Consider the following 19,139-nt stretch of genomic DNA (forward strand, 5'->3'; position numbering starts at 1 on the left):
GTGAGTTCCTGGAGCATGCAACGCGCCTGAAAACGCCGGCTCGCCTCGATCGGGCTTGATCCGAAAATTTGAAACGCGCTTCAACGTTTCGCCGAAGGGTATTTCGCGTGTCGAGGATTGGGCGGCGGGCCCCGGGCGATCCAGAGATGGAATATAATCAGCCAGCCGCTCCGCTCGGCGGGTTCCAGGGATGACAGCCCGAGGCTGGGACCGCCGCCGGCCTCACGGATATTGAGTTCGGAGTAACCATGGCAACTACCTCGAGGCGTCACACAGCTCGAGAATTCGTCTGTCCATCCGTTCATTCGCTGGTTCAGTCCGCTCGTCGACCGCGGCCTGCTCTCGTCCAGTCCTCTTACTCTCTCTCTCTCTCTCTCTATCTCTCTATATCTTTCTTATATTAATTTATTTAATTATCTATTCTTCTTTTCTTTCTTTCTTTATTCATTTTATACACCACTTCTTCATTCTATACTTATTTATTTTTATCCACCTACTCGCTCATCTATAATTTCGTTCTTTTTTCTCCTACTTCTACTAGTTCGGTGCTAATTTTAATTTAATTTTGTGCTTCCTCACTAACTCGGTCATAAATTATTCATTCAATTGTTTTGTCTATGTACTGTTCATATTCCCGTTCGAGGGGACTTTTCCCAGGTCGAATAAACACTTCTCGATCTCCCCCCCCCCCCGCCCCTCCCTCTCCCTTTCCACCCCTCATCTCCTTCGCCTAATCGAGTCTCTCCTTGCTCCAACATGCCCTTTGTTAATATTTTTATGCTCCTTTCATCCACCGTGCGAAGCGAGAGGTTTCGTTGTTGCGTTGACAGAATCGAGCAAGTGGCTCGATTTCAGTTCCATTGCCGGTAGTAGGTACCGGTTTTTTTTAGTATCGATTGCACGGAATAATTTAATGACAAATCAAGACACCAACGGTTTTCCCGAATATATCGGCTTTGAGTCCAATTTGAAGAGCGGTTTAATATAACGCTCGCAAACAAACCTCGAAACTTGTTTTCCCGTTAACTCAAATAGCAATTAAGCTTACTTCAACGATTACAATCTGCATCAAAAGGGATTTTAGACAGAGGGAGAGCGAAGAATTTGTATTATAATATACTGCATTATACAATAATATCCGATGAACCGAATTTTAAAGCTTTCAGCAAATTCATCTCTATGCTTCGGTTAACCGTTGAAAATAGGCTTGATCGACTGAATATAGTTACATTTTTTATACCGTTCGAACGGTATTTTGTGCGGTTCTTTCAGCAAGTTATTCAAGATCGAATTGTAGAGATACGAATTTTCGTGGTTAGATAAACCGTGCTGCTACGATTCAAATTCTTATTTGCAGAACTGTAATGTATGCAAGAACAGCAGAGGTTATAAATGCATTCCCAGGGTTATTAACGAAGATATGGAACAGTAATAATAGTAATTTTATCAATGAGATCAACGTTTCATATTTCGTTGTTATAATAATGTCAATAATAATAATAATCATTATAGTTTATTATCTATAGTAAAATTATAAGTACGTTTAGAACAATGCTTAGAATGTATAATATACAAGTGCACAATTATAATATGTACAATAAAATTTTGTTTTTCTTGCTTATCTTGTATTTCGTTCTCTGATAGCATTATTTAAATACAAATATGCGATATATAATATGAAGTGTAAATTATCATAAATACATAAAAATGAAGAAATGAAAAAAAGAAATTGAACATAGTACCTGTAAATCCTCGATCGTGGTTGTAAAACTAACTGATAATAACAATAATGAGTACAGAATTACAGATGATGGTTTCAAACAATAATTTATCACCGTATACCGTATCCACAGTCTTTTCATTTCAACCCGCGGAGATCATGGTATTTGTTTGCAAAAATTGATGCAATTCGGTTGTCACAAGTATTCCCTATAGCTTGGGAAAAGCGTATCATATCTGCATCACGAAAAACTTCAAAGGCGAATGACAATGGTATCGATTGAAGATCTTACACCGAGTATAAAAATGCATCATAGATGAGGGTGTAAAAATGAATCATGACACCTAAAATTTGAAGACATGAATAACAAAATCCCTATGAAACATACAATACTTATGCAAAATACTCTCATCATCGATCGTTCTATCGTGCGTAATAACTATTACAATAAATAAATAAACGAAACTAGTCTAGCGTACAGCCGATACTTATATATCCACAGTTTCCCAGAGCAAACGAGAAAATGATTTTCACTTCTCACAGTAAAGTGAGCCGCGTTAGACGAGACCGCGCGCAATGAAACATCCCTGCACAGCTTTCAACGGGAGGTAAAAATGTATTTTATCGCCTAATTGCGGTGCGTTGTATACTTGCGCCGTGGCTGTACCGAGTTGCGCAATCCAAATAGCTGGTGGTACTGTGCGACTTACAGTCGAAGAAAATAACACGGTACCGTTGCGCTAGAGAGCGCAATTATTCGCCGCGGAGAATAAGCAGCGCATGCCTAACAGCGAGATGCGTAATGGACTCGCGCCTGGCGGACGGCAACCCGCGTTTCGCGGTGCCGCAGGGCTCGGCTATCGGTTTTGCGAATCTGCCGATTTGCAGCGGCTCGCGGGTGGCGAGGACATTTGTCAGGTGTTCACCGACTGCCGGACGAAGAGATATTCGGAGAACTGCTGACCCTCGACGCCGCCTCCGTTGCTAGCGACGACCCGGAACCCCGCGTTCAACAGCCTTGTTATCGCCTGCACCGAGTTTAGCTTGCAGTAGCCGTTCAGGGGGAATCGGATCACGTGCCGTGCGTCCTGCTGGTGCCAAGCGACTCCTGAACGCGCGTCTATCACCGCTTGGGTCGTCTCCGGAAAGACCTCGTCGAGGAGTGCTCGACCCCCCGACAGCATCACCCGCTCACCCAGGTCCGGGCTGACGTGGAGCGCCACGCACTCGTAGGAGTCGCTTCCTCGCTTCTCCGAGTCTCTGAACCCCTGCGGTCCTCCCCCGCTACCACAGTTGGGCTGTGTCGGCGTCGGGCTCGGCGAAGAGCCCGTTCCACCGTTTTTTATGCGCTCCTTCTTCATCTGGTCGAGCTGCCGGCACATTGCTGAAACATTTATAGAATCGGTCAGTCGGCTGGGGGATAATCTTGCAGGGCTACCTGAGTTGGGAATCATTCGCGAAATTAACTTGTGCACTTTATCATATACGTACAGGGTGTTGGGTGTTTTCAAGTGAACGCCGCAGTATGTTGGGTTGCCCACCACTGAGGGGAACAAATATCGGTAAGGTAGACCTACCGAGTTATCGGTAGGTAGTACGTTTAGTGTTCTCGCAAGTGAGCTGAAACTGCCGATATTGAAAAGTTGTGCGGATTTGGCCGAGCAGTTGTTTCGTTGTTTACAACCTATGCTAAAGCGTTTAGCTATCGTGTTCCGGAGTCAAGTTTAAGTGACTCGGCAGGTCTGTTTTACCGATACTCGTTCCTCTCAGTGGTAGGCAGCCCGACATACCGTGGCATTTATTAGGAAATATACTGTATGTAAACGTATAATGAAAGATTGGGATTCTCACGTGCAATCTCGAAGTACCGTGCCTCTTCCAGGAGTAGATCCAGGTCTGCAAAGTTCTCGGGTATGAGCAGACGGGAATTTCTCATGAAGTTTAAAATGTGCCTGAACATCCCACCGTCTCGGTCTATGAAGTAGTGTTGCTTAAGCGAGTCTAAGACAATCGGTATACTACCGTTGAACAGCTTTGCCAATCTCGATTCTGGGTACCTGCGAAAGAAAATTCTCTATGAGTATAATGTAACAGTAATGAGGCGTATAATAGAGTATTTTTGGCGCCAAGATATTTGAACCAGGAGAAATAAACCCCGAACCATTGTCTTGTAGAACGGCCCTTCAGAAACAGAATTGTGACATGTGTTACAACGTGTTATAGTTTTGTACCTCATGGGACTCACGACTTCGATTTTTTCGCCATCTGCTTCCTACAATCGTAGTTTTGTTCGGATTCTATCGAGGGGTTGATCATTTATCGATTTGATGTACACCTAATTCAAGATTACAAAGATTTGAAAGGATTTCAAAGGATTTTAGAAGATTTCAAGGGATTTCACAAGATTTCCAGCAAAGTGTACACCAGATTTCACGAGTGATTAATCCCTCGGATTTCATCGAGTGCCATCAGTTAGAAAAACACAAATCGTACAGCCACAGAATATTTGAAGACGAATCGAGAAAGGATGCGAAAGCAGCGTGGTTCTTGTGCATGCATGATATACTCCGTATACCTGTAGCTATTCCAAGTGAGCCTTTTATAAGGTAATTATTATAATATGAAGGTGCGGTGGTTCGGAGTGAGTCCTAAAGTTTAGCGATCAGCGGCAGGTGGACCGACGGACAATCAACTCCACCTGTTCACTTGCCCTCGAAGTTGTTCAAAAGTCGCTTCAAGCTGCTCCAGAAGTCTCCGTTCGCTTACACACGCCCTTGGCGTCGTCGTGTCGACGCTTACACATTCCTACAGGTATACCTTATACCTACACCTATTCCGACGACGCTGTGACTGCAGCTGCTGCTTCTCCGAAAATTTTATAACCGTTCAATCGAAGATCCGAGCTCTTCGAACTGAAATTATGATGTGGATCTAACGACGTTCGTTGCCTGATTCGTGAATTGTCTTTCTCCTAGAATCACACGATTCTCGTTATTATTAGACAGATTTCAGGAGATGAACCTACGGCACCGATATTAGATCGTGATTTCAAAATTATCACAAGTTTTGTCACATACGTTGATAAAAAATAAGTCGAGCGAGAAAGATCCCATAGTCAGTATATAGATGTGGTGTTTGGTATAAAAATGTGTGCAAAATTTTGTAGATTTCACCATGATACAAGCGTGAAAGTTGAGGAGGTGTAAAATGAGGAATACGAAACGGCACCTCCGCGTTTAATTACCTGAGAGACATCGCGACCGGAAGTATGCAGGACCTTCCATTCATCCGGTTTACAGCGGAAGCAATAAAAATGGTATAAATAATGTATAATATTAAGGCCGCGCTAGATTTTGCTCCGGTTATACGATTATTCGCATACACTTAGGTGCAGTAATAACGCAGCCATATATGGATGTATAAAAGCATTTGGATCACCTTAAAACCTCTATCGCATGAAAGTTGAGACTAGTGTATCATAACCTATAAGCTTTCAGAATCCCGAGACTGGCCTCAGAATTTAACGGAACAAGTTGAAACAAAACCTTCTTGAATAATGATTAAATATTGTAAATAAACAGGGAAAAGCGAACTCGTGTTACCCGTAAAAAAACACCCTTGTGTATCGGTTTTCACACCCCCGTGACTTTGCGCGCAGTATCATTTTTGCTTACCGGCAAGTTTGCGTTATAGGTATTATATTATAAGCAAAGCCTGCGGAGCGGAGGAAAACAAAACTCATTATTCTTCGGCATGGTTAGTAGGTATAGAGGTACAGGTATGCGGGCACATACCTATATAGGTATAATCGCGGAGGTAGGTAGGTAGGTAGGTAGGTATGTACGTTATGGCACAACGAGGAATACCCGGCCGCCCGAGGCGCGTTCCCATAGCATCCTCGCGATAACGCGTAATAACGCCCGCAAGCCCCGGGGGCCGAGGGGGTCGAGGGGGGGGGGGGGGGTGGGTCACAGGGCCCTGCACTGAGTCGGAGATAAAGAGGGAAAAGGAGAGAAAGAGAGAGAGAGAGAGAGAGGCCCTGGGCTCCGCGTTGCGCCCGGTCCCTCTGTTGTACATAAGTCAGGTAAAAAATGTTGAAACGAAACGAAACGAAACGGAACGAAACGGAACGGGACGGAACGGAACGGAACGAGGGACCGGGGGAAGGGACACCGTGAGAAGGGTGGGGGGCCTGTGCATCGGCCCGCCGGGCAAGAGGGGGTGGAGGAATCGCGTCCGGGGGGCGGCGGCGTGATGACCGCCGGGGATCCCCGAGCGGCGGGGTCAGATCCTCTTCTCGGTTCTCCGGTCGTCCCTTCTTCCTTTTCCTTCGTTTCGCCGGCTCGCTTGCTATGGGAAAATGTTAAACGATCGGCTCACATCATTCTCGTATTATTGCCTTCGTTCGTATGCAGCGTTATAATATCCATTTATACATATACATTAATGCCGCAGATCTACCATCGGCAGCGGATTTTGGGGTTGGTTGGTTGGTACGTAGGTTAAGGACGAGCTGAGTCTCTCAGAGCTGCTGTCCTGATACCATAAGTCAAGGATGTTTTATCGCTATTTTAACCTGCCTATTCATGTACCTGATGGATTACACAGACCTGCGATAGTTTTCTTCTTATAAAACCGAGCAGTAATTTCCGTAGCTATTAGGTACGAATCTATGACAAGAAATATTTAAAAAATTCTGTTACGTCAGTTTTTTCAGAAGATAGATACATTATGTAACAAGGGAATAAAGTCTGAGATTATTCTCGCGGGGGGTTTACTGCCCACCCACTCCCTCCAACTTGGAAAAGAAAATACACGTCTTATAATTTGTTAAATAGAGAGAATGTGTCATTAATATATTGTACAATCATGTAATATCAGTATCTATTATCATAGGTAAATCCTTGTATAATCAAATTTCAAGGAATCTGATAAATTTCAACTTACTCATCGAAATGTTACGAGTTTGTTGTATACCTTCAAAAATTTTTGGTTACAAATCATTATAATTCTTTTATTCATGCGTAAGTGTGATCATTTTATCAGTTTGAAAGCTGGAATATTGTTGAAACCTTAAAACAATACATATGGGCGGTTTTTCCAAATTTTTCATGTTGCACGTTGCAATGTTGTTCATTTCATAACTAAACGTTCATTATATTTTATTTTTTCACAAATATTGTTAAAATGTTTGTAAATATACATAACTTACATGAAAATAAATCTCGATGTGCTGTAAACAAACTAGCACTATATTATAATTCAACATAACTAAATACCTAAAAAAAAGCATTATTATTTTCAGGGGAAATTGAAAGTTATATTTCGCAGGCCTGTGTTATTCTGCCGAAGAAACAAATTACGTATACAAGTTTGGATCAGGATTGAATAGAACAAACCGACTCGATTCAATCGAGTGTTCTCTTTAGTCCCAGACTCATCAAGCCTCCGGCATTTCAGCAATCCCACAAACGAGTTTGTAGCGGCAAATTTCGGGCTCGATTTATTTATCCGCGCCCTGTGATATAATACCGTATAAGTTGAAATCTTTAAAATAATTCTGGTACCTGTGTTTCAGGTCTCTAATCTAGCTTCTGAGAACCGACCAAGTTGAGACTAAATATTGCAAACTGAACATATGGTTTCTTTATCTTGCCACTGTGGAAAAAATTGCGTAAAAAACAGTTTAAAAAACGGTTCGAAGGGCAGAGAAAAACGTTCATAGTTTCCCGGTTTAACGACAGTCTCTGTGAAAACGGCATCGAATTTTATAAAGAAATTTCCCTGCTGTAGAGCGCTGGTAGCTTCTGCGAAATCTATGTTGAATCGTAAGTGTAATTTCCGATTCGGCACGACCTCCTTAACGCGGGGAAATAATTATTTCTATGTTAAAGGTATAACCGACGAGATTCGCGATTGCAGTGCAGCGGTTGATTTTTTTCTCCCGATTAGACATCGGTCAGCTGTAACGGAAAGTAGCAGAGTGATGCAGGCAGCGGCGGCGTCCAACTCACCTACTGAATCTGTCAGCCTCGCATGCAGATGCAGAGAGCTCAGCACCGACACACACACACACACACACACACACACACACACACAAGAGACGTGGGGCAGCTGTACGTGTTTTGAAATAAACCGGACGCGATTAGCGATCGTTTGAAGCGAATCGAGAGCGGCTTATGGGATCAGAAATCAGCGTGTTGAGGCACCGGCCGCGGTTCACCGCGTTTGTAGAACGCCTATCGTTCTTCTCGAAAGGAGAAGAAGAATAAGAATAAGATGGTGGAGGTGGTTAGATGAGATGATGGAGCAGGAACTGGAGGCGATAGGCAACCGCTGTACCAAGTATCGCTTATGTGACGCTTAAAAAGATCTAGGGCCGCGGAAATCGGTCTGCTCTCGACACGCTCCGTTGCGCCTTCCTCCCTCGTTACAGGCTCTCTCGACCTTATTGTTTTGTCGAAAGCTAAGCTGTACACGCCGCGGCCGCACCATGAGATTATATCATAAACGTACAGGCTACATGTGCGCCGAATGGAAACGGTGAAACTTCGCAGGCCGATGATTGACGTGCTGCGCATGCGCGAAATAGTTCAGCTCCATTGGTCGGCGAGATCTTGCAGCCCGTTATATTTTCGTCTGCAAGGCAGGAGAGTTTCAACTTTCTTGAAACGGTACGCAATTTAAGTAATCTCGTTAGTCAAAGTCCACGGTACAAGTTTTTCAATCCTTATTTAATAGCTACATCAGCTGTTTGAGGTCTGCTCGAACGAAAAAAATTTGTACTGAAACTTGGGTTGGCCAGCCTGCATGAAGTGATGACAAAGCTTGCGCATGCGCAGTCAAACGTTTAATCTGACAAGCTTGACATTTTTTTTCGGTCGATTCTCAAAGATAGACAGGAAGCTGTGATCGATTCCATCGACGCGTTGATTCCATCCACGAACTCGCTGGTTTACCGGAAGGAGATGCAACGTCGGATTTCTCACGAAGAACGAGACCGTCCGACTCTTGCAACAATCGACTTGTCCTGTTTTTCACTCGTCTGCGGAGTCTCTGCGAATCGGCTGTGCACTTTTTGAGTGATATATTTGATTTCGAGTCCCCCTCGAAGCTGTGTAATTCGCAAGAATCGCGTAATCCATAGATATCAAAACATCCATCCACCTCCCTTCCGAAGTCTGTATCTCAGAAACTAGTGATTTTTGGGACTTGTGTCCATGAGAACTTTTCGCATCGGGAGTGTATGTACTATACCACATACTGAAAATCCAGCCAATTCAACCGGGAGTCAATTTCCATCAGGATTCTGCGGGGTCCTTTCTTCACATTTCATTCAACTTCACCGTGGAATTACCGACGTTTATCGATCACGCCTTCACGGAATGGACAAAAGGAGTCTTCGTCGAAGATCCGAATCAAGCCTATGCATATATAAATGAAACTTATACTCACTTGGTCAGGGTTTCGAGGGATGAGGTATAAATCGTTCCGCCAACGTCAATGTGGACAGGGGCCGTGTACCTCGAGGCTGCAGCGACGCAGGGGATCCCCGTCATTTTTTGGTTATAGGCGGGGGCCGCGGGGGTCGGAGGAGTGGGCGAAGAGGAGTTCGACATCGTTGGCGACGTTGCTGGCGAACTGCTTGGCGATAGCAATCTGTAAATTCCGTCGAGGAGTGCAGTGAAAATATAAAAAGTTGAGAAATTGTACGATAGATGAATAAAAGTGTTCTCTTTTCTATTTTCATCTGTATATGTATATATATATATATATACCTAGTTCAGTGGTAAATTACCTCATTTTTATTTGAGCGCTGGGGAACATATTGCGCTGCGCTGCCAGCTCCGTCTTGGTCTCCTTCCCGTCGGCCTCACATTTCCGTCTGAAATATAGAGAAAGCCCGGGAGTTACGAAATGCATTGCGGTTTGTATCGAAACAGAGGTAAGAAGCGATGATATGAAAAAAAGCACAAAGTAAACCAGGACGATTGATTTTATGCGTAGACTTGCGGTTAATTGCAGAACACGGGTATTGGCTCAACGATTATATCGATTGAAATTTGCGAAAGGGAAAGTAGCCGGAGAAGGCGGGTGGGATATAAGCTGAAGAAAGAAGCAGCCTCGTTAAGCTTCCAAGCGCCATTCAGACCGGCTGCCAAACGAAACGGGGCAACGTTTTGTACAGAAGCTATGTGGGCAGATCACCGTTCTCGGGAGGAAGTGGGTAGCGAAACGGGATCCTGGCACGCGCAAGTAATCAGGATAGTGGGAGCCAGGGCACAGGCGCTAATTACGGTGAATTGCCTCCGACCGACCTACGCCGACAGCAGCCCGGCTGGTTCTCGGTTTAATTACCGCAAATGCAAGTTCATGCACTCCATGCGCTGACTTTCGCTCCGCGATTATATCGTCGCCACTTAATTAGCCCCCTACCCGTACCGACCCCCGTCCATTCAAACGATCGTGCAAATTTACGGAGAAACGATTCACTCCGTTTTACCCCATTGTTGCATGCTGTTGTTTCTCATATTTCTACCCCTATTAGCCCCCCCCACCCCCATTGCGATCGTTCACAGCCATTTATAATCATACGATTAATTTCAGGGGGTCGTGGATCTGTGTGATTTTCATATGTATTAATAAGGCAATTAAGTAGGCTAGCGGCGCCTTGAAATGATACAGTGTACCTACTGTAGCCATCAGATGTTCGTCAGCTGTATTTATACACATTACATTTCCGTTTGTGAAGGAATCGCTGTTGAAATTTCTTGCCAGGGGCGAATTACAATCTTTGATATAATGATAACTAATTTATCTTAGTCTCGATTTCTTGGGACGTACAATTTGTCGGGAAATTGCAACGGTTCTCATAGATTTTGAGTTGAAATGGAACCTGGATTTGGTTCTGATTTTTTATGGAAATTCGCTCCCAGTGAAAATAGCTGGGTTTCTAGTATGTAGTATAGTACATATAGTCCTGATCAGAAAAGTTTTCATGGACACAAGTCCCGAAAATCACCAGTTTCCGAGATACAGGCTTTGGAATGGGGGTGGATGGATTTTTTGATATCTATGGATTACGGGATTTTTACGAATTACAAGGCTTCAAGGGGGACTCGAAATCAAACATATCACTCAAAAAGTGCACAGTCGATTCGCAGAGACTCCGCAGACGCGTGAAAAACAGGACAAGTCGATTGTTGCAAGAGTCGGAGGGTCTCGTTCTTCATGCGAAATCCGACGTTGCACTTCCTTCCGGTAAACCAGCGAGTTCGTGGATGGAATCAACGCGTCGATGGAATCGATCACAGCTTCCTGCCTATCTTTGAGAATCGACCGTGCAGTTTTTTGAGTGATTTGTTTGATTTCGCGTCCCCTCGAAGCTTTACAATTCACAAAAATCCCGAAATCCATAGATATCAAAAAACCTGTACACCTTTCTTATTCGGACTTGTGCCCACGAGAATTTTTCATCGTGAGAATATGTATATACTATAAGATACTAAAAATCCAGCCAATTCCCATAACGATTTCGCGGGGTCCTTTCCAACCAACTCCTGTAAGACCGTTTCCGCTGGGTCCTTCAGGTTCTCATCTGCTTCCGAAGACACCGGGGAATCACCGAAAGAAATGAATAATTTTTGGTCCCGATTCGTCCCTGGAATGCGGACAGCTTCGTCTTGACGAGGACTCGTATCGCGAGGGATGCCGGATGGGGGCGGGGGGTTGCGGTCCGTAAAACGCCGTAGGATCGTGCAAAGAGCCGGGCCCATTGCAGGCATGGGATGAGGGCGAGTGGATCGCCGGGGGCGAGCGTCTCTCTCGGACTCACGGGGCGTCGGATACTCCGCATCCTATCACCTCGACGCACGCATACCTGCAGTATTATAATCTTGCATATACCTCGGCCCTCGAGGGCCGGAGGAGCTCGCTTTTGCCCGGCCGCCTCTGCCGCGCCAATCCAGATGCAAATTCAAAAATATATAACGTACAATGCCGCGTGCATGCGCCGCCTTTTACTTCTCCGTTTCACTCGATTCCCGCGAAAAATATGTCCGAGGTTGTGAGGCGTAAGTAGCCGCATGTGCAAGAACTCGCGTTGGCGCTATGAGGTAAGATTGACGGTCCGAGTATACGAATATCATCGGGTATTATGTATATATGCTCGGAATTTTTCCGTCTCGTCACTGCCGCAGAGACGGAGAAGCTGCACCGTTAATTACGAACTTGAGAAAACCGCTAATTAGATATCAGCTTCCGTTATAATAACCGTCCGCCAGCTTCTTCTTAAGCAGCGGCTGATGTGCGTTATTATCGTTATTATCATCGCCGCAAATGCGGATCGAAGATCAGTGACAGATTCGCCTCGTTCGTGCTAATTAACGGAATATATAAATGGAAATCTGCATGCGGAGGATACAAGGAATTGCAAAAAGAAAGCGCAAGGCTGCAGTATTACTTTTTTATTTTTTCTCTTTGTATCAACGGATCCTTCAGTCTTCCTGCACTTGGAAATCTTGAAGAATTAAAGCGTTAATCATCGATTATCAAAGGACGAAGTAGTCACCAAAACCTACAGCGTTGGGTGCAGTTTCCAGAGGCTAATCACTCATCGGTTTATGTGTAGACTTGCAGTTTTCAAGATTTACGATTTCAAATATTTCGAAGAATCCAAATGATTCATATGATTTCAGAATATTTCAGAGGTTTCAGTCGGAATTCCGCATTTGCAGGGGATTCAGCAAGATTTTGAATTATCTTACAGGATTTCATAAGATTTTAGGGGTATCAAAGAAAATTAATACGATTTTATATAGGATCTTAGAGTTTTTATGGGATTAAATATGATTTCGGAAGATTCCACAACATTTCATAAAATTTCAATGGATATCCAAATAGAATTTCAATAGATCACTTAGAATTTCAGCACTTTCATGTGATTTCAGAAATTTCTGAAATGTTTGTACACCAATTGAGATCTTATGCAATGTTGCGGAATCTTCCGAAATCATATTTAATTCCATTAAATCTCTGAAATCCTATACGAAGTCGTATGAAATTACATGAAAGTGCTGAAATTCTAAGTCGTATCTTGAAATTCTGTGCACGAGTTTGAAGGATGGGCAATCCGTCAGGCAGCCGTGAATTACTTGAAGCAAAAAATTCCTGAAACCCATCTGACCGTATGGTTCGCTCCGCGCGGTTGTCGCAGAGTGAATGCTCTCGGTGGCTGCCATCAGCGCAGTGGAGATGGGGATTATCATTCCGATAGAACGGGGCGATAGCGCGGCTGTGGCGAGGAGCGCGTGCCCGACCGGTTTGGCTCGCGCTCCCCGGTCGGTCAAAAAGCGGTGGGGATCTAGCGGCTGATCTATGCGCGTCGCGTGTGTATGCAAAACGGCGCACTGGCGCGGCGACCGGAGAATTCGAAACCGCGCGGACGCTGGGTGCTGGAAATTTCGGAGATGCGCACAGCTGCGTCATCTTACAGTTTACACGCACAACGAGCGACGAGTTCTTGATTTCCATCGTCGCTGTATATGACCTCTATTATAACCTACCTTTTAGCCAAGATCGCCGTCCGACGAATACTTTCAAAAATTTCGCGACCTACTCACCGCCCGCTCTTACATTATTCGGGATAACTCGACGATGCGATGAAATGATTTTAGTCGCGGCTGTTTTTTTCCTTACACTACCGTTAATTTTTCACATGCTGCTGCAATTTTAGCCTCGTACCGAATGTATGAAACGAGATCCGAGAAGAAGTTGTTACGATTTGCTGAATTTTGCCATTAGGAAATGTAAGGTTAAATAGATATTTTCAATTTTATCCAATATCTTATGTTTTCAACATTTTTTTTTTACCGTCTCAGCTCTATTGCTTCGAACAACCGACGAATCGAGAGTCTTACAAGCTGAAGTTACAGTGGCATAGCTCTGTGTATAATGTGTATATGCCAGCTATGTATAGTATGAACTTTCAAACGATCAAACGTCGCTCATTATCCAGCAGCAGGCATGACGCGGGTTTACTCTTGCGCGACGACGGGAACTAAGGAAAGCGAAACCTAGATAGTATTCGACATTTATATAAAAATTTCTACACACAAAATACCTGTCTCTTTATTCACCGGCACGTGGGGAAACACAGCAAAATATTATTCGCACGTCTTGAGAAAAGCGAAGGCACATACCGCGTCCAAATTTCGCAAACTGAATTCTCGGTTTTTAGGCTTTCGTCGATGGTGAAATCACCGGTTAAACTATTCTTGCCATCGTTATCTTCGGCATGAAGTAACGCTCGATTGCCACCGAGGTCTGGAAATAATCTTAGGGCCGAAACAAAATCGCAGGCGAGTAAACGGCGGCCATATTGAATCCTTCACTGGCTTGTTATTACCGCACGTAATAAGTAGCAAAATCCTTTTTTCTTAGGGCTTCGTTTTTTGACTTTAGGCGCCGCTTTACATCTGGCTGTCGAAATCGAGTAATAATCAGAGAATCCCACGTATCTTGTGCAATTCGCGCCGAGGTCAGTATCGCTCGTACTTCGATGGATCCGGGGGCTGAGCGGGGCGGTTGCACTGGCACTCCCCCGACACGCGCCAATGCGTGTCTTGCTCCATTTCGTCTGTGGCCTGCCTATTTGACCAGTTATACTCTCTCGCCTACTTGCCAACTAGACGGAAACTTCGGATACGCTACGCATATACTTACACATGGGTATGAGATACAGGCTGCGTGACCGAGGACCGCATGTTACACCTTTCGTATACGTACCTACTTTGCACCCGGTTCTAGAAGTGTTTGAAAACTCGTTGGAGATTACCTTGCGTTCGGAATATCATTCCGGCTTTCATTCTGAGAGCGGCAAAGATTCGGCAAAGTGTTGTAAGGAAGATAGCAATATTCGAAATTTTTTTCAATCAGTAATCACGGAATTGCGTGCATACAATACCAAAGTTTTCGTTATTCGGAATTAAGTCCAATTTTTGATGCAGTTACGTAATTATATATCATGACATGCAAGTTGACGTGTCTCGATACGAGACTTTTGAAAATTTTAGAAACGCCAGATACTTCCGGTTATACACAGGCAGTCGCTTACAGAGATTCGTGAGTGATGAAGCTTGTTACAAGTAGACCGGTACATGATTGCAACGATTCTTGCAGCAATCGAACTTTGTTAACATTATATTATACCTAGATGCGAATTTCTCAATTTTCATATCTTTCATAACGTTTCAGCAATAGTCTTCAAACTTCGAACCAACACTCATCTGAAATATTTTTCTCAATTCTGAATTAATCATTTTCCGTAATCTATCACATTCGAAATATCAAGTGTCAGATTAGTGATTTCAATTTTCAAAACCATCCAATTTCATTATTCCTCAACGGTTCGACGAAACTTCGTCCATTATACGATCCAGCGATGAAACACCGGTGTTCGAAAACAATATTAAATCATTGAAGATCTGAATAATTCAAGAATCTCTAGCATTCCAAAAACACAAAAATCCATCTGCACATCGGAAAAAAATCTGAAACTCTAAACTTTCCTGGGAGTATACAAGACACTAATCTATAACTCGTACTGTATATTCGTACCTCACTTGAAGTAATTAACAAGATCGACCTCTATAAATACTTGTGTTACTACAATATCATCGAAGCAATTATACACGCCGATACGTTATATTGTCTGACGACGATATCAAAATTTTACTAACGTAGGAAAAATCCTTAGTGAAATGAAAAAAAAATTAAGGGTCAACCGTTTACCAAGTCGGCGTGGAATATACCGTACACACACACGTACATACGTGTATAAAAATATGGATATTTTCTCCGTCCGTTCATCCCCCTCCCCCTCCACCCCTCACCCTGATCCCGAATAAGTTCGGGGCCTCTTATACTGACGCGAACGCCTGCGGCTCGCCCTCCGGGCTTCTGCTCTAATTACGGGAACGGAACGAGAAGCGCGTCTGCACCCGGGGGCCCCCGATGCCCCGGGCGTCCCGGTTCCTCTCCTTTCACCCTCCTCCCCGTGTCCTCAACCTCGGAGGGCCTCAGGGCTCCCCGGGTTATCCTCAACCATCGCTAGTCTTTCCAAACGCCACTGATGTGAGCTCGAGGTGCAGTGTAAATGTATATATATATATATATATATATATATAGGTGTAGTATAAAGTATACGCGATTGAAACACGCCTTATATTATATATTTACCGCAGGGAGAAGGAGCAAAGGATCGAGATGAGGGAAAAGATGAGGAATATTGTGACGAGGGGTGCCCCTCTGCGTCAGATGCTCGGAAAACGTTCTCAACCCACACCTGTATAGGTATACTAACAATTCGAGTTCTCTGTCAGGTTTCAACTGCACCGAAATTTCACTTTTCAGTTTAATCGGATTTAAACCGATGCGAAAATCGAATAAATTTATCCTTTTTTTTAAAAATTTTTACCTTAATTAGTGATAAAGTTTAATGATTTGTTTGGATTAAAAACTGTTGAGTATGTAATCGACTAGCTATGGCATCAATTCCCGATTTCGCGCAGACACGGCTGTCTGTATCTACAGTATACCTATATGTTATACTTATATGTATGTGCATACATCACGTTTAATGGCAATTTCGCTCGTGCTCGGTAGCTTCTGGGTTTTAATTGCCCCGCTTTGCGTGTTGATTGGTCTCAGGTCGCAGCACCAATTTGTATACCTATCATACGATTCATTCTCGTAAATCTTTTCATACCAGATCGCCATTCCCCGCACTTTATTCTCCTCGTACGTTATAATACGAGCGAACAAGTCAAACCACTGACAAGAATTAGATGTGTAAGAAAAAAAAAAAAAATACCCCGTATCTGAACAGTTGCTTACAAGTTCAACAAGTTACAATCGTTCATTGATCAAATATGTGCGCGGTTAAAATTAATTTGAAAACGGTGGGCTGATAGTCGCTTTGACATTTGAAAACGGTGGGCTGACAGTCGCTTTGACAGACTTTTGGATTAAGAATACAAAGGGCTTTAATACGGAAATGGCATGCTGAAGGGACTCCGCATTGCATGATGCACCCGCATGAGGATGTTGGAGAAAATATCTGCGTCATGCTCACCGTTTCGGACACGTGGCCTCCAGGTTGACGGCTCCTCCCCGATTGTCCACGACGAATTGTTTTCCCTTGATTTTCTTCAACTTGACCAAATTCCGTGGACGATCAAAGATTCGAAATTCCAATGCGATATAATCAGGCACTTTCGAAGCACTTTGTATTCTTCGATTTTCAAATAAATCCCCCTTTGCTTTGCCAACTGGTCACCACAAGATAGTCGGGTGTATTATAAGAGGTAAAAGATCGCACCAACTCACACGCGAAAAAAAGAAATGAAGATTGAATAACGAAAATGAAAAAGAAACTAAGAAATGAAAATAAAAACATTAAGGAGAAGAAGAAGCGAAAAGACACGCAGTCAGTCGTCAAATTCTCGATATGCGCGGAAAATGCGACTACGAGGCGACGGTCCTCCTGTCATCGGCACGTAGGCATCAGCTACGCCCACCTTCCTCTTAATTATTATATTATATATCTATAATACTCGTCACACTTGTCACGTGGTTGGTTTTCCCGCGTTAATATCGGACTGGTGCAGCACATCGACGCGCACGACGCGACAGCCGGGCGGGAACTGCGCTGCTCGCGACGTCGAGACGGACCGCAGGCCACCGATCATCCTACGCTGGCGTCGCGACGCCGCCGCCGCCGCCGCCGCCGACGACGACGACGCCGATTTCGATATCCGGCGATATTTTCACTCGGTGCCTTCATCGGGGTCTCAAGGTACTCCAAAAATCACGGATTGATCCAGTTTTACCTCTTCACGAATCCAGGAAAAAAGTGGAAGTGGGTGTAACTAGGGACATTGGGTTGGTGACCATGAAGCCGAAATCAAGATTTGGTACCGCGGAAGAATTAATCCGAAACTGCGTTATGGCGCAGGTTCGAGTCGCCAGAGATCGGCCAAAACCGGGTACAGGTATTCGTAGTCTCGATCATTTCTGATCGCTACTTATAGACAGGCGATGCGTACGATAGTTTTTAGGATTGGTGATCTGGGATAAAGCACCGTTGCTGTAGGAACGAATTTTTCACGAGGCGGTATAACTTGTGCGACAAAATTCACTTACTATTCTCGTTTCGATTATGGTACTGGTTTAGAGTCGAAGATGACACTCTGACATTCGTTCACGCGCTAAACGATGTACTGTACAGGATTCAATTAGAACTTCGCCGAAACGCTAATTATTGCTCCGAGAGAAAACATGTCAGTGTTGTGTAGCTATTTTGGTGCTTGGACGGAATGGGTGGATTTTGATGAAAAGAGGTTGATCCGAGATGCGTTAAATGGTCTTGGGAGAATTCCTTTTGTAAGTTTATTGATTTGACACGGTGGTCAACGAAAAATGTATATAACACAGAGCTGCTTCCCGGGTGTTGTTGCACGCAGCGTTTGATATTGAGGGAACGCGGGCTGGCTCGCCTTCGCAAGGTTCACTACTACACGGAGATATTCCTCTACAGGATATTGTAGTTATATTGGAATAGCCCAAGGGCGAAGCAGCCACGGCCAACAACGTTATTCCTCGATGCCCAAGGCGTTTCCGAACCAAATCGAACAGCACGAAACGGTCCGCGAACGCCAACGCCGACGCGAACGAGTATAAGAGCTGTAGGGCATGGAGCCCCGGCCGACTGCCCGGCCAATATCCCATCACCATTATCCGCCGTCGGTGTTAATATGCAAATTTCAATGACAGAGGAAAAAAGCAAACAAAGAAACGGAACAGAAACGTTAAAAGATCGAACGAGGCTGCGCCGAATGCGGTTTCATCGCCAAATCCTAACATTCCACCACGTGCAATGTCAATGCACCAAAACGAAACACTCCTGACAGGGTGCTGGAAGTTGCCGAAGATATCCGAGATTCCATGGTGTCCAGTAAAAAATTCGTAACAAATTCGAGGACATTTTCGGGACCACTGGACATAGTGGATTCCAACGATCGGAATTTCCGTGGAAGGACCCTGCGGTAGACGCATCTGCACAGATGCACGAGGATGAGATCAGCCGTGGTTCGTCACCCACGTGGGCGAGTTATCCGCCCGACGAGGATAAGGTCGTCGTGCATGGTATCGCTCGTTGCCCCAGGGTCAGGGGCTCGAGTCCCTGTCGACGAATGGCGGGGGTATGACTGTACGAGTGCGCGAGAGAGAAAATAACCTCGTGTTTTTGTATCATACCTCGGCGCTCCAGAGTCAACCGGACGAGCGACGGACCGATGGACAGACGAACGGACGGACAAATCGGGCCGCCTCGGGGCATCCGTCGGGATGTAACGAGGAG

The 19,139-nt window shown here is 44.5% G+C and overlaps 1 protein-coding gene across 1 annotated transcript; it reads right to left on the reverse strand.

Annotated features, from left to right (window-relative positions):
- Nucleotides 1-722: 722 nt before the first annotated feature.
- On the reverse strand, nucleotides 723-17,412 carry LOC107220156 (BTB/POZ domain-containing protein kctd15-like). The gene is made up of 5 exons (XM_015658622.2): nucleotides 16,854-17,412; nucleotides 9,519-9,605; nucleotides 9,176-9,379; nucleotides 3,572-3,777; nucleotides 723-3,104 (listed from the first exon to the last, which is right to left on the reverse strand). The coding sequence occupies exons 2-5, from the start codon at nucleotides 9,545-9,547 to the stop codon at nucleotides 2,635-2,637; spliced, it is 909 nt and encodes a 302-aa protein (XP_015514108.1). The 5' UTR covers nucleotides 9,548-9,605; nucleotides 16,854-17,412; the 3' UTR covers nucleotides 723-2,634.
- Nucleotides 17,413-19,139: the final 1,727 nt, after the last annotated feature.

Source organism: Neodiprion lecontei, chromosome 2, assembly GCF_021901455.1.
Source record: "Neodiprion lecontei isolate iyNeoLeco1 chromosome 2, iyNeoLeco1.1, whole genome shotgun sequence".
Lineage (NCBI taxonomy): Eukaryota > Metazoa > Arthropoda > Insecta > Hymenoptera > Diprionidae > Neodiprion > Neodiprion lecontei.

What these genes read in the sequence shown, in the direction of transcription:
- LOC107220156 (XM_015658622.2), bottom strand. Translation starts at nt 9,547, where the DNA reads ATGTTCCCCAGCGCTCAAATAAAAATGAG. An exon ending in AGCGCTCAAATAAAAATGAG is followed by an intron (nt 9,380 to 9,518) that starts GTAATTTACCAC and finishes CGGAATTTACAG; the next exon opens with ATTGCTATCGCCAAGCAGTT. An exon ending in TCCCTCGAAACCCTGACCAA is followed by an intron (nt 3,778 to 9,175) that starts GTGAGTATAAGT and finishes TTTCTTTCGCAG; the next exon opens with GTACCCAGAATCGAGATTGG.